Source organism: Salarias fasciatus, chromosome 11 (assembly GCF_902148845.1).
Source record: "Salarias fasciatus chromosome 11, fSalaFa1.1, whole genome shotgun sequence".
Taxonomy (NCBI): Eukaryota; Metazoa; Chordata; class Actinopteri; order Blenniiformes; family Blenniidae; genus Salarias; species Salarias fasciatus.
The window spans coordinates 35,174,660-35,195,690 of NC_043755.1; the positions used below are offsets into that span (position 1 = coordinate 35,174,660).

Consider the following 21,031-nt stretch of genomic DNA (forward strand, 5'->3'; position numbering starts at 1 on the left):
CTCTGGCCTACTTGTGCCACAAACTCAGCCAGAAGCCTGGAGGCCATGACGGATGACCCGCTGACCTTTAAGGGTCATGTGGCCTCAGGTTCTCCATCTTGTCGTTAAGAAGACCAGACGCTTCCTGACCCACCAGGCCCCTCGGCTCCTGGTCCAGCCTCTGGTGGTGTCTCTCTCCTGGCAGGTCTCCCTGCAGGTCCAGAGGATCCAGTATGCAGCAGCAGGTCTGGTCTTCACCCGGCCCAGCAGAGCTCAGGTCCTCCCCTGTACCTCAGCCAGGACCAGATCCAGAACTCTCGTCCTGGCTGACAGAACACTTACCAGAACGAATCCGGCCTACCTGGACTCCCTGATCCAGGTCTACCCTCGACCTGGAGCTTCCAGCCCAGCTCGGTTCTCTGTGGAGTCCAGACTCTGGTTCTGCTTTAAGAGACGACTGAAGACTAAGCTGATCAGAGAACGAGGCTCTGAGTCCTCCAGCCGAGGGGAGAACCAGAACCAGAACCAGGACTACTATTGCAACAACACATCATCAGTAGGGTAAAACTAACCTGTCTCGCGACAGTCTAATCGCAGCTCACGTTCCCTGTTACCCCTTTGACTATTACCCCTATACTCCCTTTGACCTTTGACCAATCGCACTTGAAGCACTTTCTGCTCTGACTATAGGTTTTCCTCGTGTCTGGATCCTGCTGCTGCTGCTGGACGTCTCTGTGGACCGAAGACTGACTGGAACTGGAGGGTTATAGAGAACAAACGGCTCCCTACAGCCGCTCTCTACAGCCGCTCCCCACAGCCGCTCCCTACAGCCGCTCCCTACAGCCGCTCCCTACAGCCGCTCCCCACAGCCGCTCCCTACAGCCGCTCCCCACAGCCGCTCCCTACAGCCGCTCTCCACAGCCGCTCTCCACAGCCGCTCTCCACAGCCGCTCTCCACAGCCGCTCCCTACAGCCGCTCTCCACAGCCGCTCCCTACAGCCGCTCCCTACAGCCGCTCCCTACAGCCGCTCCCCACAGCCGCTCTCCACAGCCGCTCCCTACAGCCGCTCCCCACAGCCGCTCCCTACAGCCGCTCTCCACAGCCGCTCTCCACAGCCGCTCTCCACAGCCGCTCTCCACACCACAGCCGCTCCCTACAGCCGCTCCCTACAGCCGCTCCCCACAGCCGCTCTCCACAGCCGCTCTCCACACCACAGCCGCTCCCTACAGCCGCTCCCTACAGCCGCTCTCCACAGCCGCTCCCCACAGCCGCTCTCCACACCACAGCCGCTCTCCACAGCCGCTCCCTACAGCCGCTCCCTACAGCCACTCTCTACAGCTGCTCTCCACAGCAGCTCCCTACAGCCGCTCCCCACAGCCGCTCTCCACACCACAGCCGCTCCCTACAGCCGCTCCCTACAGCCGCTCCCCACAGCCGCTCTCCACAGCCGCTCTCCACACCACAGCCGCTCCCTACAGCCGCTCCCTACAGCCGCTCTCCACAGCCGCTCCCCACAGCCGCTCTCCACACCACAGCCGCTCCCTACAGCCGCTCCCTACAGCCGCTCTCTACAGCTGCTCTCCACAGCCGCTCCCTACAGCCGCTCCCTACAGCCGCTCCCTACAGCCGCTCCCTACAGCCGCTCCCTACAGCCGCTCTCTACAGCTGCTCTCCACAGCCGCTCCCTACAGCCGCTCCCTACAGCCGCTCCCTACAGCCGCTCTCTACAGCTGCTCTCCACAGCTGCTCCCTACAGCCGCTCTCTACAGCCGCTCTCCACAGCCGCTCCCTACAGCCGCTCCCTACAGCCGCTCCCTACAGCCGCTCTCTACAGCTGCTCTCCACAGCCGCTCCTACAGCCGCTCCCTAAAGCCGCTCCCTACAGCTGCTCTCCACAGCCGCTCCCTACAGCCGCTCTCCACAGCCGCTCCCTACAGCCGCTCCCTACAGCCGCTCCCTACAGCCGCTCCCTACAGCCGCTCTCTACAGCTGCTCTCCACAGCCGCTCCCTACAGCCGCTCCCTAAAGCCGCTCCCTACAGCTGCTCTCCACAGCCGCTCCCTACAGCCGCTCCCTACAGCTGCTCTCCACAGCCGCTCCCTACAGCCGCTCCCTACAGCCGCTCTCTACAGCCGCTCTCCACAGCTGCTCCCTACAGCTGCCTCCTACAGCCGCTCTCCACAGCCGCTCCCTACAGCCGCTCCCTACAGCCGCTCCCTACAGCCGCTCCCTACAGCTGCACTCTACAGCCGCTCCCTACAGCTGCTCCCTACAGCCGCTCTCCACAGCCGCTCCCTACAGCAGTTCCCTACAGCCGCTCCCTACAGCCGCTCCCTACAGCTGCTCCCTACAGCCGCTCTCTACAGCCGCTCTCCACAGCTGCTCCCTACAGCTGCCTCCTACAGCCGCTCTCCACAGCCGCTCCCTACAGCCGCTCCCTACAGCCGCTCTCCACAGCCGCTCCATACAGCCGCTCCATACAGCCGCTCCCTACAGCTGCTCCCTACAGCCGCTCTCTACAGCCGCTCTCCATGTTTTTTAGACAGGTGCTTATCGTCACTGCCAGCTCGTCAGGCTGCAGGTGTGTTCAGGGACGAGTTGTTTGGCAGCAGGACAGAATAAGACACACATATATATAAAGTCAATAGAACAGAAGAGCAGACATGAAAAAGTCTCTCTCTCTCTCTCTCTCTCTCACACATACACACACACACACACGCACACACACACACACACACACACACACAGTGAGCGCCGCTCCCGTCCCACCTGGCGTCCAGGAAGCGGGACCGCAGGATCATGACGGCCTCGCAGGTGCTCTGCTTCAGCTGGGTCTGGATGGAGCTGAACTTGCGGTGGATGATGGCCACCATGCGCTCGATCTCGCGCGGCGTGACGGGCCGGGTCCGGGACTGCTCCCTCAGCAGGTTCATCACGTGGGTGGTGAACTCGGTGCAGGCCTGAGGACAGACCGTGGCTGAGAGCGCTGCCGGGCGGAGCCGGGCGGCGGCGGCGGCGGCGGCGGCGGTACCTGCTCGTACTTGTCCAGCTCGGAGTGGTAGATGCTGCGGATCTGGCCCAGCTTGCTCCGGTAGTCGGACTGCTCCAGCGAGCTGTCGGGGGACATCCCCCCCGAGCCGGTGGCGGCCGACACGGCGGCCGCGGCCCCGCCCCCTTTCTCCGGCCCGGCCACGCCCTCCGCCAGCAGCATGTTGTCCAGACGCACCAGCTGGGGGTCCTGAGGCTCGTCCTCCTGGGCGCCCCTCGTGGACAGACCTGTCCACCAAACAGCTCCGTCACTCACCGCTGCGTCCCCGTCCCGGCTGAGGACCGGTCTCAGCGCCGTCCACAGTCCAGCAGGGACTGACCAGTGAGAGAACCGGAGGACCAGCACCTGGACCAGGACCGGGGCCAGGACCTGGACCAGGACCGGGGCCAGGACCTGGGCAAGGATCAGGACCAGGACCTGGACCAGGGTCAGGACCTGGATCAGGACCTGAACCAGGGTCAGGATCAGGACCTGGATCAGGACCTGGACCAGCACCTGGACTTGGACCAGGACCTGGATCTGGACCAGGGCCTGGATCAGGATCAGGACTTGGACTCAAACTGCAGCACTTCCTGGTCCAACAGGAAGTGGGGGCGGGGCGGCCGTACCTGTCTTGTCCTTGATGTCACACAGGACGCTGAACAGAGCCGGCTTCATGCGGTGGACGTTGAGAGCATGTTTCCTGCAGGACGCCGAGACAAGGACAGAGTCAGTCCTGCTGTCCAACACCGGGGGACAAACACCACAGTCCCCACAACCCTGCTGATCCTCAACCCAGAGTGGACCATGGTGGACCCTGCTGGACCCTGCTGGAACCTGCTGGAACTTGCTGGACCCTGCTGGACCCTGCTGGACCCTGCTGGAACCTGCTGGAACCTGCTGGACCCTGCTGGAGCCTGCTGGAGCCTGCTGGAACCTGCTGGACCCTGCTGGACCCTGCTGGACCCTGCTGGAACCTGGTCCGCAGCGTGACCGAGCGCTGAGGCGTGGCGAGACGCTCGGCCACCGGAGTCTTGACGGCTGCTTCCGGGTGAAGCTCTCCATGGAAACCAGACCAGCTGTTCTGTCAGCGCCGCCTCCTGCGGCCCGGCTGAAGGAGCCTGGGCTCAGCAGGGGGCGCTCCTGAGACGCTCTGCTCCCGTCACGTCCGTCCGTCACGTTCTCTCTCCACATGCGTTTGTTTGAGGAGCAGCGGAATTTTCCCGTCCGTCCCGGTGCAGTAACGGAGGGATTGTCTCCCCGAATCCAAAAGTTCCCGTCCTCTGCCGCAGACAGACGCCTGTCCTGTCCTGTCCTGTCCTGTCCTGTCCTGTCCTGTCCTGTCCTGTCCTGTCCTGTCCTGTCCTGTCCTGTCCTGTCCTGTCCTGTCCTGTCCTGACAGCTTCATGACGCTCAGCGAAAAACATTTTCAATTTCACCTCTCGGTTCTGGAGAAACCGCATTTCTTCCACAGTACAAACTGGACGGAAAACTGCTGATTTTAATCTGATTACTTTCTTTCAGTAACGAGCAATCTAACGCGTTCACCTTCCAAACCAGTAATCGGATTAAAGTTAGTTTCCTAAGTGACCGTGTTACTATTTTGTTGTTGCCTCATAATTCAGGGTTTCTGCCAGACCCTTTCAGTCCAGGCGCCCGGTCCGCGCTGAATTCTGCGGCGCCCGGACAACGGACGGGAAAAACAAATAAATAATAGCGCTGCGTTTGCGGCTAATTAGCAGTTGCGCTCAAGCGATTGAGCTGGACGCTCCGCTACGAGCGGCGGCGCGCTGTGAGGGAGCGCCGCTTCCACGCTCCGTGTGAGCGGCGCCCCCCAGCTCTGCAGCTGTAGCGTGTTTTACACCAGTTTCTGTGTCGTAAAGCCGATGAAACAAACAAAAAACATGCTCCTGTTTCAGGTTGGTGTCTTTCAGTAAAGCGTCATTTAAACAGCCAGCTGTCATTCTGATGTTGAGGCAGCAAGGGGAGGAAATCGGTAAAAAGTACCGAAGTTACTTTTAAAGTAACTTAGTTACTTTGACATTGAAGTAATCAGTAAAGTAACTAGATTATCTTTTTGAAGAGTAATCAGTAATTGGATTACTTTTTCAAGTAATCTGTGACAACACTGATCATGGCTGCTGACAGCAGCTGGTCTCCATGGCAACACACACACACAGACACACACACACACACACACACACACACACACACACACACACACACACACACACACACACACACACACACACACACACACACACACACACACACACACAGGGAGCTCTCTGGATGAAGGAGGTTTGCTTCTGCAGACCACGCTGTGTCTGAATCGGTGTGTGAGTGAAGCCAGTTGTGTGTTTGAGGTTTTGGCAGGATGTTCACTCCATACAGTTCTCAAAGAAACCTGGACAAAATGCTGCGCAGAATTCAGCAGTACGGTGACCACGTATTGGTCCACGGAGGAGATCAAATGACCGCTCGATGTGACAACAAGACAATCAAAGCAGCAAGTGATGGATCTCACCGAAGCCAAGCAGATCCCATCCTCACATCCTGTCCGACTGTAGTCCCAACAACACAACCTCAACTCCTCCTGACAGCCAGCCCAGCTGGGCGCCAGGGCCTCACATCAACATCACACATGTTGATCAGCTCACCTGGATGAGGACAAATGGTCGGTGAGGACTGGGGACAGACTGAGTCGTGGGGTTACTTCTGGCTCAGGTGGTGCAAACATGATTGTTATGATTTTTTTTTCTCATTATATTGGCTCAATTTTCATGAAATGTCATCAGATTTATCAAGACAGGGAACAAAACACCTCTATGGTCCTGACTTCACAGCAGCAGAGGACCAGGTCCAGCAGGACTCTGCCGGTTAAGAAAACATTAGGGCTGAACGATATGGGCAAAATTTCATATCTGGATATCCATGCCAGATATCTCGATATCGATACGATATATTACAATGAATTCAGTGAAAGTTAAGCATTTTTCAGAAAAATAAAAACATCATAATACAGGGCATGAAATTCGTCAAAATTTTAACAGGCCCTCCAAGTTTTTTCAGCAGGTCCTCAGAAAATTTTAACAGGTCCTCACAAGTTTTAACAGGTCCTTAATTTTCAATTTTGTAAAATGCTGATCAAAAACAGGATCCAACAATAATTTTTAAATTAAACTGTTGTATTTTGTTGTACTTGTTTAGTTCTGTTTATATCTATCTGCTGCTCTGTGTCTGGGATGGTAGATCTTCTTATGCTATATGGCCCACCCTAAGCTGCAAATTTATAAAATGATTTTTATTTTGTTGCAGGTATGCATGTTGCTAATTGCTGATTGAAGCATCCCAGCTTTGACTAGTTCCTCTGGTGGTGGTGGCACATTATCCCTAGAATCCATACCAGCACAAACCACATTTCATATACTGTAGTTGCTCCCAATTGAAACAAAGTATTTTAGCTGAGATCCTGCTGATGGCTGTGAATGTTAGTGTAGATTCTGATTCTATTCAGTTCTTAATCTGACCAGGTTTTGTCTCTGTATGTATCAGACCCTGGAGGACCTCTCCCACTGATGTTCATGGATGTTCTGTATTTGCGGCCATGCCTGCAGCTGTGACTTCCTCATTCAGGGGTGGAGAACTGTAGTATCGCAGTAAATCATTAACTGTTTTGGCAGATTTGCATATTTACAGTTACTACTGTTCACACCCACTGCTGTCATTGTGTTCTGAAGTATTTGTTGTTTGGCGTTCAAGGCAGCGCCTGAATGCAGCAGTACCTCCTTCAATCCAGCAGAGGGCGCATTGTGATCTTTAGATGCAGAGTGCAGCGTGAAGCACAGAGAAGAAGAATGCAAACATGGAATCCCAGAGTTATGAGGCGTGTTGGTTTTGATTGATTCATTAAAAGAGAAGAGACGCAATTTCATGATAAAAAAAATCTAACAAGCGGTAAGGATCTACTGATATGGCGCCTAAACCAGCGGAGATTCAAACTCAATTGGTCCCCGCCGCCATTTTATAGGGAATTTCGCGCCCTGATAATACAAAAGGATGTTAAAAAAAAGCAGTTTTTTTATGAGAACTCACTGCCACTGCCACCAAATTCGTTTGTGCAGATTCTGCAGCCGCCCTCTCTTCAGCTCTCATGTTGTTTTGCTTCCTCTCCGCCTGCAGCACATGTGAGTGTGCGTCTCCGTCTCCCTCCTGACCCTCCCTCTGATGTTTCTCATTGGCTGCCATCATCTGTCAACCAGTAAACGAGGTTTGTGGTTGGCTGGCCTGACGTGCACGGGCAAGCTTACATGCAGGGCAAGCAGGGGAAATCTTGATATCGTCGATTTTGACAAACTAATGTCCTGAATGTTCATATCCCGATATCGATATGATAACGATATATCGTTCAGCCCTAGAAAACATGGAGGAAAACTCCGAGACGGAGAAATGATTCCTGTTCCAGATGTTCCAGAGGGACCGTGCCGGACAGTCAGCGGCGCAGCTGGGCTTTATTCCACATGGGTTTTCATGCGGTGCCGAGAGTTGCGGGGGGGGGGTTGGCGAGTCCGAGTCCAAGTGATGCGGTGCTCGCACAGAGTGGCGGAACAGCACAGAGCGGTGCTAACTCAGAACACGGGGCGTCGGTGCGCCCCCTGTACAGCCATGGCGCCCCCCCCCCCCCCCCCCCCCCCCCCCCCACACACACACACACACACACACACACACACACACACGGCGCCCTAGACGGCCGCCGAGTTCGCCTATGCCTGCAACCGGCCCTGCTTTGATGCAAGCCGGGCAGTAGTGGGGCCGCATCAGGCACGTTCCCGACGCTGATATCCGCCAAACCGCTGAGCACTCGGAAAGGCCCCATACGGGGGATTTTCAACACGCTGTCATTGCAGCGTCTAGTGTAGCGCCTTTAATTTGTCACTGAAATTGACTGATGTCAGCCGTCCCTCGGGGCCCCCTTCAGCTCGCTCGGGACCGCCTCTGGCCGGAGAGAAGCAGCTGCTGCGTTCACTCTGCCTCGGATTCAAACAAACAAAAAACAAACACAAAAATCGTCGGCAGTGTGGTGGTGGGACAGGATTTCACCACAAGAGGGCCCGAGGGTTTTCAGAACCCACCAACCCGACGTACATTACGCCTGTGCGGACAGTGAAGCTCCTGATCAATCAGCTGATCTGGAGCTTCACTGTCCGGGACGGTCGGACCAGCTTGAACCTGCAGCCCAGCAGGCTGTCTCTCAGGGAGCCCAGCCCCCCTGCGGAGGAAGCTCATTTCAGCCGCTTGTATCCGGGATCTTGTCCTTTCGGTCATGACCCAAAGCTCATGACCATAGGTGAGGGTGGGAACGTAGACTGACCGGTAAATCGAGAGCTTCGCCTTTCAGCTCCTTCTTCACCACAATGCCATACCATACCAGCTTTATTTATAAAGCACTTTAAAAACTTTACAGCCGGCCAAAGTGCTGTACACTGACAAATATAAATCACAAGATACAATATAAGAGCAGACAGTGCAAAAAACAAATGATCAATTCATAACAATAAGAACATCATTGATTAAAAGCCAGTGAAAAAAGATGTGTTTTCAAAAGAGATTTAAAAGCCTTCAGTGACTCCGCCTGTCTAATCTCCAAAGGCAGCTGGTTCCACAGCCGTGGAGCAGCGACACAGAACGCATGGTTTTGTCTTCGGGACCACAAGCTGCAACTGATCTTCTGATCTTAAAGATGGAGACGGGACATACAGGTGAACCAGGTCAGCGAGACAGGAAGGAGCCACGCCGTGCAAACATTTAAAAGTAAATAAGAGGACAACAATTACAACTTAACCACGGCACTGATTTGTTGATCCAGTTTAAGCTCCGGGTCCATTTTGACCCCCAAGTTGGAAACAACGGGCTTCTCTAACGGCCCCAGAAAACCCAGGTCAGTGGAGGAGGACATGTGGTGAACTGGGGCCAAAAACAATAACCTCACATTTACTTTGATTGAGGTGAAGAAAATTCGGTGCCATCCATGCTTTGATTTCATTTATGCAGTCTGAAAGAGGTTTGATAGCCTGAGGATCACGCTTATTTAGCGGTAAGTAGATCTGGCTGTCATCAGCACAGCAATAAAAGCAATGTCATGTTTCCTTAAGATGGTGCCCAGAGGGAGCATGTACAGGGAAAAAAGCAGGGGCCCAAGAATCCATCCCTGGGGAACACCATATGACAGGGGCGCAGAGGAACAGACATAGTCACCAAAACCAACACAAAAAGTCCTATCGGCTAAATATGACCTGAACCATGAGAGGGCTGCACCACGGATTCCCCCCCAGCGCTCCAACCCAGAGAGGAGAATTTCGTGGTCCACAGTAAAATGCAGCAGTCAGATCAAGCAGCACAAGTACAACAGATTCCCAGCATCAGTAGACATAAAACTGTCATTAAAAACTCGCAACAGAGCAGATTCTGTACTGTAGAGACTCTTAAAACCAGACTGAAAAGTTTCCGTGATGCTGTGCTCCTCTAAAAATGATTGTAACTGAATAAAAACAATTTTTCCATAACCTTTGCAAGAAACTGAATTTTTGAGATTGGCCTGAAACTGGAAAGGTCAGACGAGTCGAGGTTAGGTTTTTTTAGCAGAGGATGCACAACAGCATGTTTAAAATTTGCAGGGACGACACTGGTGGAAAAACTGCTGTTTATAATGTTTTGGACAGTAGGAGCCACAGTGTCGAAAACCTCTTTAAAAAGACGAGGGGGTAATGGATCTTTTGGAGAACCTGATGCCTTCATATGTGTCACAATGTCCTGAAGCTGAGTGAGACCCACAGGCTCACACCGTTCAAAGCCGGCAGAGCGAGGGACGTGTACAGAAGGATTCTGGGACGGAGCCTCAATAAGCGCTCTGCAGCCCTCAACCTAGTTCACAAAAAATGACAGAAATCGTTCACACACCTCTGGTGATGGTTCTAAACATACAGGCTGAGGTGCATTTAAAGCAGAATCGATGGTTTTAAAAAGAACACGAGGCTTATGAGAATTTGTTGCAACAATATTTGAAAAATACATCCTCCTTTGAGTTTCTACAGTACTCTGATATAAACGCCGGCTCTCTCTCAGAATTTGCCACGATACTTCCAGTTTGTCCTTTTTCCAGGTTCGTTCAGCTTGTCTGCAGCTCGCCTGGCTGTGCGGGTCGCCTCATTGAGCCAGGGCTCAGATCTGAGCTCAAGACTCTGAGATCTGAGTGGAGCAACAGACTCTAGTGCAGAGTGGCAGACCGGAGGACAACGAGAAGCTAAAACCTCAGCGTGGACAGACCGGACAGCGTGGACAGACCGGACAGCATGGACAGACCGGACAGCGTGGACAGACCGGACAGCATGGACAGACCGGACAGCGTGGACAGACCGGACAGCATGGACAGACCGGACAGCGTGGACAGACCGGGCAGCGTGGACAGACCGGACAGCGTGGACAGACCGGTCAGCGTGGACAGACCGGACAGCGTGGACAGACCGGACAGCGTGGACAGACCGGTCAGCGTAGACAGACCGGACAGACCGGTCAGCGTGGACAGACCGGACAGCGTGGACAGACTGGACAGCGTGGACAGACCGGACAGACCGGGCAGCGTGGACAGACCGGTCAGCGTGGACAGACCGGACAGCGTGGACAGACCGGACAGCGTGGACAGACCGGACAGACCGGGCAGCGTGGACAGACCGGTCAGCGTGGACAGACCGGACAGACCGGTCAGCGTGGACAGACCGGACAGACCGGGCAGCGTGGACAGACCGGTCAGCGTGGACAGACCGGTCAGACTGGTCAGCGTGGACAGACCGGTCAGCGTGGACAGACCGGTCAGACTGGTCAGCGCAGGCTGATACAACGGACCGATACAGCGACTGATCACTGCAGCCGCTGCACCTGCAGCCTGTAGCCTGTCAGTCTCACCTCCATCCGCCCCCCACTGTGAACAAGACCCCCAGATACTGAAACTCCTCCACTTGGGCCAGAGTCTCTCCACCGACCTGGAGGGGGCAAGCTACCTTGTTCCGGTCGAGGACCATGGCCTCGGATTTGGAGGTGCTGATCCTCATCCCTGTCGCTTCACACTCGGCTGCGAACCGCCCCAGTGCATGATGGTCCGGGTTCGATGGAGCCAACAAGACAACATCATCTGCAAAAAGCAGAGATGAAATCCTGTGGTCCCTGAACCAGACCCCCTCCGGCCCCTGGTCCGACCCCCTCCGGCTCCTGGTCCCTGAACCGACCCCCTCCGGCCCCTGGTCCCTGAACCAGACCCCCTCCAGCTCCTGGTCCCTGAACCAGACCCCCTCCGGCCCCTGAACCGAACCCCTCCGGCTCCTGGTCCCTGAACCAGACCCCCTCCGGCCCCTGGTCCCTGAACCAGACCCCCTCCAGCTCCTGGCTGCACCTAGAAATTCTGTCCGTAAAGATTCTGAACAGAACCGGTCCAAAGTTCAGCCCTGCCGGGGTCCAACATGCACCGGGAAAAGGTCCGACTTACTGCCGGGAATGTGGACCAGACTCCTACTCCAGTCCTACAGAGACCGGACGGCCCTGAACAAGGGGCCCCGGACTCCGTATTCCCGTAGCCCCCCCACAAGACACCACGAGGGACGCGGTCTAACGCCTTCTCCAAGTCCACAAAACACATGTGGACTGGTTGGGTGAACTCCCACGAGCCCTCGAGCCCCTATGGAGGGTCTAGAGCTGGTCCAGGGTTCCACGACCAGGACGAAAACCACATTGTTCCTCCTGGATCCGAGGTTCGACTATCGGTCGGATCCTCCTCTCCAGTACCCTGGAAGAGACTTTCCCAGGGAGGCTGAGGAGTGTGATCCCCCTATAGTTGGAGCACACCCTCCGGTCCCCCTTTTTAAACAGGGGGACCACCACCCCGGTCTGCCAGTCCAGAGGCTCCGTCCCCAACCGCCACGCCACGTTGCAGAGACGTGTCAACCAAGACCGTCCCTGCACATCCAGAGACTTGAGGTACTCCGGGCGAATCTCTTCAACCCTCGGTGCCTTGAGACCGAGGAGCTTACTGACCACCTCGGTGACTTCGGCTTGGGTGATGGACGAGTCCACCTCTGAGACCTCAGTCCTCCTCTGGGACCTCAGCCTCTGCTTCCTCCAGGAAGACGTGGCGACAGGATTGAGGAGGTCCCTGAAGTCTTCCTTCCACCGTCCAACAATGTCCCCAGTTGAGGTCAGCAGCTCCTCCTCCACTGTAAACAGTGTTGGCGGAGACCTGCTGTCCCTCCTGAGGCGCCGGACGGTTTGCCAGAATTTCTTCGAGGCCGACCGATAGTCCTCCTCCATGGCCTCCTGAACTCCTCCCAGACCCGAGTTTTTGCCTCCACAACCACTCGGCTGCAGTTCTCCTGGCCTGCTGGTACCCGTCAGCTGCTTCTGGAGTCCCATGGCCTACAACCAAATCTAACCTAATCCAACAACCTGACCTAGCCTGGCTACATAACTAAACTACTCCTAACAACCCAATCCTGACAGCATAACCTAAACTACTAATAACAACTTAACCTAATCCAAACTGTATGTCAGTTTAAACATCACTAATTCCAACCTAAACTAAACTGACCCAAACTTAACCTAGACTAAGCCTAACTTTAACTAATCCCAGCTCAACCAAACCAAAACAAACTGAGGACGGAGCAGCTGCTTGGAGCAGAGCTAGCTTAGCCGATGCTCGCCCGGCTCGGTACGGAGCGCTGATGAAGGCTCCGGATAAACGGATAACCGCTGAAGCGTGGCCGCTGCCGCCTTCTGGAGCTTTCCCTGAAAACTCATCTGACACCACTGGAACATGCAGCGAAGAAACGCTTCAGGAGCGCCGCCCGCCTCCCGCAGCGTTAGCCTGTTAGCCTGGCAAGCTAACAATGGAGCCTTCAGATCAGCGGGTTTTTCTACCGAGCAGCAAAGCGACGGATTAAAGAGCGGAAAAGAGAGACTCCGGCAGCGGCTCCGCGCTCCACGGGTCCCGGGATGGGGGGTGGCAACTGCGAAGTTGCCAAACTTTACTCCGGTCGACATGAAAGCAGCGACACAAAGGGAAGCCCGGTGCCCGGTGCCCGGTGCCCGGTTCGCTCACTTGGCCTGAGCCTCGTCCAGACTCTGGTCCGTGATGGTCATGATCTGCTGCAGGATGTCCCCGATGTCTCTGCGGCTCTCGTGTCCGTTCTCAGTGCCTTCCAGGCCCGGCTCCGCTCCATCGGACCGGCGCTGCGGGGGCTGGTGAGCCGAGCTGAGGGCGTGCATCCCGGGGTGGCCGCTCACGCCGAGTCCCCGGCCGTTAGCCGGCCCGCCGGCCGCGAGGGGCTGCTGCTGCTGCAACATGGTCCGAGGCGAGCAGCGCGCGACTGGCACGAGCGAGCGCACGAGCGCGCGCGCACACGCACGCAAACAGAGGGAGACTCTCACTCTCTCTCTCTCTCTCTCTCTCGCTCTCTCTCTCTCTCTCTCTCTCTCTCTCTCACACACACACACACACACACACACACACACACACACACACACACACACACACACACACACACACACACACACACGCCGTTCCATCAGTGGTTCTGTCAGCGGTTCCAATAAGCGTTTTCTGGCAGCAGACCTTTCAGGCTCCATGAGCATCCAGCAGTTATTGATGTTTCCTTTAGTTCAATCAACTCAACTTTATTTATTTTCTTTACATTTACTTTCTTTATTTATAAGAACCAGTGACTACACCTGTACAGAGAACACCTGCAGAACCAGGCCCAGAGGAGAACCCTGCAGAACCAGGCTCAGAGGAGAACCCTGCAGAACCAGGCTCAGAGGAGAACCCTGCAGAACCAGGCTCTAAGGAGGAGAACCCTGCAGAACCAGGCTCAGAGGAGAACCCTGCAGAACCAGGCTCAGAGGAGAACCCTGCAGAACCAGGCTCTAAGGAGGAGAACCCTGCAGAACCAGGCTCAGAGGAGGAGAACCCTGCAGAACCAGGCTCAGAGGAGAACCCTGCAGAACCAGGCTCAGAGGAGAACCCTGCAGAACCAGGCTCAGAGGAGAACCCTGCAGAACCAGGCTCTAAGGAGGAGAACACCTGCAGAACCAGGCTCAGAGGGGGGCTTCCTGTCCTCCAGGTGGGGACAGAGGACATATGATAAAAAACAATGATGCAACAATAACTGTTTCCCCAGAGGTGTTCAGTCTGAGCTGCAGCGCCCCCCCCCCCCCCCCTCCCCCCCTTCCTGTCAGAAAGCAGCTGCAGCCTGTTGAAACAGGCCCTCCCTCGCTGCTGTGGTTTCAGGTCACTTCCTGTTGACTTCTGCTGAAACGAGAAGTCAGACGAGCGAAGGACGAGCGAAAGACGTCCAAAGTGAAGCTCTGTTGTGATGATGAATGATCAGACTGGATTCATCAACCAACTGAACACAATCTGCATGTTGGTCACATGACTCAATTTTACATGTGGGGGGTGAGACAAAGAGAGAGAGAGACACTGACAGGGAGGGAGGGAGAGAGAGAGAGAGAGAGAGAGAGACTGACAGGGAGGGAGGGAGAGAGAGAGAGACTCAGAGAGAGAGAGAGGGAGAGAGAGAGAGACTCAGAGAGAGAGAGAGACTCAGACAGAGAGAGAGGGAGAGAGAGAGAGACTCAGAGAGAGAGAGTTCAGCAGAACTCGTCTTGTCTGAATGTGAAACTCGGCGTCGCTGCTTCTTCCTTTTACTTCTTCATGAAACGTATCGACGGTAAAAGATGCTGAGTTGCGTTGGAGGAGCCGTCGGGAGATGAAGCTTTAAGGTCAGGGGTCAACCCGGTGGAGCGAAGGAGGCGCGGGTCAGCCCGGAGCCGCGGGTCAGCCCGGTGCAGGTGAGTGTTGCGCTGCTGTTGGGCGCCGGGGGCGGAGCTTCAGGAAGCTGTGTGACTGTCCTGGTTCAGGACTGGGCGGGAGCGCTGGACCCTCTGCTGCGTCAGACGCTCTTCACTTCTCTCGCAGCTCGACGCTCCACCGCCGGGCGCTGCTGTGCGGCGGCGTGCCGGAACCTGCCGGAACCTGCCGGGCGGGTTCCTCTCACGTGTCTGAGCGGGAGAAGCTGTAAACACGGCGCCCGGGTTTGGCTGTGCCGTCCTGGCCTGAGACGTCTGCTTGTCTCTCAGGGTTTGGACGGAGACGGATGGACGCCTCGGAGGAGCGGCCGGACCGCGGCGGCGCCGAGCGGAGCCGCCAGCCGGCTCAGAAAGAGGAAGAGGAACCTCCGAGAGACGATGAAGCAAGTCGGGAGCGCCAGACCGACCCAGCGGGGGGGCGCAGCGAGCGGCGCGCACACACACACACACACACACACACACCCGGCGCCGAGGCAGCAAGGGACGAAGACCAAGAGGTTGGGAAACACAACCCCCGGCTGGAGACCGGCCCGGAGTCCTCCCAGGATGCCGCTGGGCACACCGCAGAGCAGCGCCTGAGCCAGGTCGGTCGAAGCTTCAGAACTCAGACGGAGTGCTGCTGAAGAGCAGGGCAGCGGGAGGAGAACCAGCAGCCTTCTTTCTGCTGTGCCAACAAACACTGAGCCCCGCCCCCATGCCGTCTCTCTTCAGGTGCCCCGGCTGACCCCGGACTTCCCGGACTTCCCGGACTTCCCGGACGCCCTGCTGGAGCTGCTCTGCACCCTGCAGGAGGGCCGCCGGCTCAACGACCAGCGCTGCTCCTTCCCGCCGCAGAGCGCCGCCCCGAGGAGGAGGTGCCACTCCGAGCCCAACGCCGGCAAACCCGCCAGCAGGGGTCAGTCCGCCCGCCGCCGAACCCCAACCATAACCCCAACCCTACCCCCAACCCCCCAACCCCCCAACCCTAAAACCCGCCAGCAGGGGTCAGTCCGCCCGCCGCCGAACCCCAACCCCAACCCCAACCCTACCCCCAACCCCCCCACCCCCCAACCCTAAAACCCGCCAGCAGGGGTCAGTCCGCCCGCCGCCGAACCCCAACCCCAACCCCAACCCTACCCCCAACCCCCCAACCCCCCAACCCTAAAACCCGCCAGCAGGGGTCAGTCCGCCCGCCGCCGAACCCCAACCCCAACCCTAACCCTACCCCCAACCCCCCAACACCCCAACCCTAAAACCCGCCAGCAGGGGTCAGTCCGCCCGCCGCCGAACCCCAACCCCAACCCTAACCCTACCCCCAACCCCCCAACCCCCCAACCCTAAAACCCGCCAGCAGGGGTCAGTCCGCCCGCCGCCGAACCCTAACCCTAACCTCCTCTCACAGTCAAACCTGAACCCTAACCCAGGGGTGTTCAACCTGTGGCTCTGGGACCACACGTGGCTCTTCAGTCCCTCTCTAGCGGCTCCACGAAGCTTCACAACATGAAACGTGAAGAAACACGGAGCTTGTTCTGGTTCCAGCCAGGCTCCACGGCACGGCCCAGCCCGGCTCGGCTCAGCTCAGCCCGGCTCAGTCCGGCCCGGTCCGGCCCGGCCCGGCCTGGCCCGGCTCACTGTGATGAGTCAATAGATCATTCTGACGGTGGTTCTCATAAATAATGGTTCTTCAAGCAGAACCAGTTCCAGTCCGGGCGGCCTGACCAGACACTACAGCATGAAGTTCCACTCCAGTCCAGAAGAGCCGGACCGAGCCGGACTGAGCCGGGCCGAGCCGAGCCAGGCTGGGCCGGACTGAGCCGGACTCGGACCGTCTGAATACGGATCAGCTCTGACTCATCAGGTTGACCTTTGACCTTTCCTCTCGGTGTTCCAGTGGTCTTCTCCTCCATGACCTCGCTGCAGAAGGAGGAGTTCTTCGAGCTGGTGGCCACGGCGCAGGGCCGCCGGCTGGACGACCAGAGGGCCAAGCTGGGGCTGGCGGACCCTCCCAAGGCCAAGAGCAGGAGCCTGAGGGGCAGCTGGAGGCAGCTATCCCTGGGGAAGAAGACCGCCCCGCTTCCTGCGCCCAAAGAGGACCTGTACACCATGATCCTCACCACTCAGGTGGGTTCCCCGCAGTAGACTACCGGTTCTCCACAGTCCTCCAGTAGACTCACCAGTTCTCCGCAGTCCTCTGGTAGACTCAGCGGTTCTCCGCAGTCCTCTGGTAGACTCAGCGGTTCTCTGCAGTCCTCCGGTAGACTCAGCGGTTCTCCGCAGTCCTCCGGTAGACTCAGCGGTTTCCTCCGGTAGACTCAGCGGTTCTCTGCAGTCCTCCGGTAGACTCAGCGGTTCTCCGCAGTCCTCCGGTAGACTCACCGGTTTCCTCCGGTAGACTCAGCGGTTCTCCGCAGTCCTCTGGTAGACTCAGCGGTTCTCTGCAGTCCTCCGGTAGACTCAGCGGTTCTCCGCAGTCCTCCGGTAGACTCAGCGGTTTCCTCCGATAGACTCAGCGGTTCTCTGCAGTCCTCCGGTAGACTCAGCGGTTCTCCGCAGTCCTCCGGTAGACTCACCGGTTTCCTCCGGTAGACTCAGCAGTTCTCTGCAGTCCTCCGGTAGACTCAGCGGTTCTCTGCAGTCCTCCGGTAGACTCAGCGGTTCTCCGCTGTCCTCCGGTAGACTCACGGGTTCTCTGCAGTCCTCTGGTAGACTCAGCGGTTCTCCGCAGTCCTCCGGTAGACTCACCGGTTCTCTGCAGTCCTCCGGTAGACTCACGGGTTCTCTGCAGTCCTCTGGTAGACTCAGCGGTTCTCCGCAGTCCTCCGGTAGACTCAGCGGTTCTCCGCAGTCCTCCGGTAGACTCACCGGTTTCCTCCGGTAGACTCAGTGGTTCTCTGCAGTCCTCCGTTAGACTCAGCGGTTCTCCGCAGTCCTCCGGTAGACTCAGCGGTTCTCCGCAGTCCTCCGGTAGACTCACCGGTTTCCTCCGGTAGACTCACCGGTTCTCCGCAGTCCTCCGGTAGACTCAGCGGTTCTCCGCAGTCCTCCAGTAGATTCACCGGTTTCCTCCGGTAGACTCACCGGTTCTCCGCAGTCCTCCGGTAGACTCACCGGTTTCCTCCGGTAGACTCAGCGGTTCTCCGCAGTCCTCCGGTAGAGTCACCGGTTCTCCACAGTCCTCCGGTAGACTCACCGGTTTCCTCCGGTAGACTCAGCGGTTCTCCGCAGTCCTCCGGTAGACTCAGCGGTTCTCCGCAGTCCTCCGGTAGACTCAGCGGTTCTCTGCAGTCCTCCAGTAGACTCATCGGTTTCCTCCGGTAGACTCAGCGGTTCTCTGCAGTCCTCCAGTAGACTCATCGGTTTCCTCCGGTGGACTCAGCGGTTCTCCGCAGTCTTCCGGTAGACTCACCGGTTCTCTGCAGTCCTCCGGTAGACTCAGCGGTTCTCTGCAGTCCTCCGGTAGACTCAGCGGTTCTCCGCAGTCCTCCGGTAGACTCAGCGGTTCTCTGCAGTCCTCCGGTAGACTCAGCGGTTCTCCGCAGTCCTCCGGTAGACTCAGCGGTTCTCCGTATGCCACAGGCATCAGCCAGAACATTCAGCCCGAGGCGCTGCAGGTGTCGGTTCCTCTTCGTGCTCGACTGGTTCGGGAACCTTTGAATGGAGCCGGTCGGTGAACCACGCCGTCCGTGAGCCAATGAGACGCTCCCCTCATGTGACGGCGGTCACCACGGCGCCTCTGATTGGCTGCTTCCTGTTGCAGGCCCAGGGCAGGCTGGAGGACCAGCGCAGCCGGGCCCCGGGGCCCATGGACGACGAGGACTTCTTCCTGCTGCTGCTGAGGGTGCAGGGGGGCCGGATGGACGAGCAGAGGACGGCGTTCCCGTCCGGCCTGCAGACCTGAAGGCGCCGCCGCCGCCGCCGCCGCCGCCGCCGCCGCCGCCGCCCGCTTCAGGAACCTTCCTCTGCTCAGTGTTACGTTCTCAGTGTTCCACCTTTCAGCTCCCGGGACTTCTGGGTGTTCAGGAGTCGTTTTATGGTGTTTACTGGATCAGCGGACGAGCTTCAGTGTGACTGTTTGTGAAACGACTGTTGTTGAAGCAGAAACAGACACTCGCCTGATCGGGGCTCGTTGCCACGGTGACCGTCTCCACGTCTCTGAGTCCGCTCAGGGACAACCTCTCAGTCTGTCTCTGTTCGTCCAACGCAGCAATAAAAATCCCAGAATGAGGCGACCGTCAGTGCAGTGCTTTCACTCTGGATCCGGAGTCCCTCAGTCCACCTCCAGATCCAGATCCAGATCCAGATCCAGATCCAGATCCAGATCCAGGGTTTCAAGTCTGAAACACACGCTCCACTGCAAGCCATCCACATTCCCCTCCGGTGACATGACGGGTGGAGGGGTGTGTGTGTGTGTGTGTGTGTGTGTGTGTGCAGCCATGATTGTGTAATGTATTACTTGTTTCAATCTGTGCATCAGTACTGGATCCACAGCGACACGCTGACATGGGTCCAGAAGTCCTGCTGATGGGACTGGAGGTGGAGCGCAGTGTGCAGGAGTCAGAAACACCTGAGAGGCTCCGCTTCACTTTCTACGTCAGATCTGACAGTTGGAGGTCGTCACACCGATCAGTGCTCCAATACTCCAATACTCCAATACTCCAGTACTCCAATACTCCGCTCCCTGCCTCATTAACAGCTGCTGACAGCACAGCGGATTAAACGGGGATTGCTGGTTCTGAAAAGCCTTCCCTCGGACGGAGTGACGAAATGACGTGACAGGAAACAGGAAGCAGGAAACGGAAAGCAGGAAGCAGTAAACAGGAAGCAGGAGATAGAAAAGAGGAAGCAGGAGGTAGGAAACAGTAAACAGGAAGTTAACAGGGACACCAATAAATCTGAAACACTGGCAGGCGGGGTGGAGACGTGCCGGACGGGGCGGAGCTCCCTGAACAGCGCCTGCTGGAGACGTTATGGAGCGCGGAACCAGCCGGTTGAGGCTGGTTGAGGCTGGTTGAGGCCGGTTGAGGTGAGCTGGTTGAAGCTGGTTGAGGCCAGTTGAGGCCAGTTGGACCTGGATGAAGCTGGTTGAGGCTGGTTGAGGCTGGTTCAGGGGTGGTTGAGGCTGGTTGAGGCTGGTTCAGGGCTGGTTGAGGCTGGTTGAGGCTGGTTGAGGCTGGTTGAGGCTGGTTCAGGGGTGGTTGAGGCTGGTTGAGGCTGGTTGAGGCTGGTTGAGGCTGGTTGAGGCTGGTTCAGGGGTGGTTGAGGCTGGTTGAGGCTGGTTGAGGCTGGTTGAGGCTGGTTCAGGGCTGGTTGAGGCTGGTTGAGGCTGGTTGAGGCTGGTTGAGGCTGGTTCAGGGGTGGTTGAGGCTGGTTGAGGCTGGTTGAGTCTGGATGAGGCCAGTTGAGGTGAGCTGGTTGAAGCTGGTTGAGGCTGGTTGAGGCTGGTTGAGGCTGGTTCAGGGGTGGTTGAGGCTGGTTGAGGCTGGTTCAGGGGTGGTTGAGGCTGGTTGAGGCTGGTTGAGTCTGGATGAGGCCAGTTGAGGTGAGCTGGTTGAAGCTGGTTGAGGCCGGTTGAGGCCAGTTGAAGCTGGATGAAGCTGGTTATGAGCTGAACTCCTGAGCAGTACCGCTTCCAGGAGGACGCAGGCTGACATGCTAGCAGCACGGAGACGGCTTCAGGCCGAAAACAGGGAGAGTGGAGTTAGCAGTTAGCATGCAGAGCCTAGCAGAAGCTAACCTGAGCTGAATGTGTCTCACGACGGAGACTACCTGGTGGAGAACGGTCCTGGGGGAGTGGCGTCAGCGGCCAGGGCAAAGAGGCCGATAGAACCGAACCAGCTTCCTCCAACACCACCTGGAACCGCCCTCCTGAGGAGAACAGAAAGGGAGGGGGGGCGATACTGCCCCCATGTGGCGGCTGAGGTGGAGGACATGACAAAAGATGGAACATTACTGATCAGAGATCCGGCAGGTAGAACACTCCGAGGACTGCAGGACTGCAGAGCCCCAGACCAGAACCTCGACGTTCCTCAGAGACCGGAGGACCTGCTCTCCAGACCCCGATAAACCAGGACTGAGCGTGGATCACAAACGCGTTTAAAATGATTGTTTTCAATCGGACTGGGGTGTGAGAAGAA

General features: G+C 57.2%; 2 protein-coding genes across 2 annotated transcripts in view; one reads left to right on the top strand and one right to left on the bottom strand.

Moving 5' to 3' along the window:
• The window catches only part of pbx2 (pre-B-cell leukemia homeobox 2), a 31,875-nt gene extending 18,428 nt beyond the window's left edge, over positions 1-13,447 (bottom strand). The window contains exons 1-4 of the mRNA XM_030103619.1: positions 13,150-13,447; positions 3,638-3,711; positions 3,012-3,256; positions 2,750-2,940 (exon numbers count right to left, since the gene is read on the bottom strand). Of these exons, the coding sequence (XP_029959479.1) occupies positions 2,750-2,940; positions 3,012-3,256; positions 3,638-3,711; positions 13,150-13,394 (755 nt within the window). The 5' untranslated portion in view covers positions 13,395-13,447. The remainder of the gene's footprint in view (positions 1-2,749; positions 2,941-3,011; positions 3,257-3,637; positions 3,712-13,149) is intronic.
• Positions 13,448-14,639: 1,192 nt separating this feature from the next.
• On the top strand, positions 14,640-19,124 carry gpsm3 (G protein signaling modulator 3). The gene is made up of 5 exons (XM_030103628.1): positions 14,640-14,900; positions 15,189-15,502; positions 15,630-15,813; positions 16,789-17,018; positions 18,655-19,124. Exons 2-5 carry the CDS (start codon positions 15,206-15,208, stop codon positions 18,793-18,795), a joined length of 852 nt encoding a protein of 283 aa, XP_029959488.1. The 5' UTR covers positions 14,640-14,900; positions 15,189-15,205; the 3' UTR covers positions 18,796-19,124.
• Positions 19,125-21,031: the final 1,907 nt, after the last annotated feature.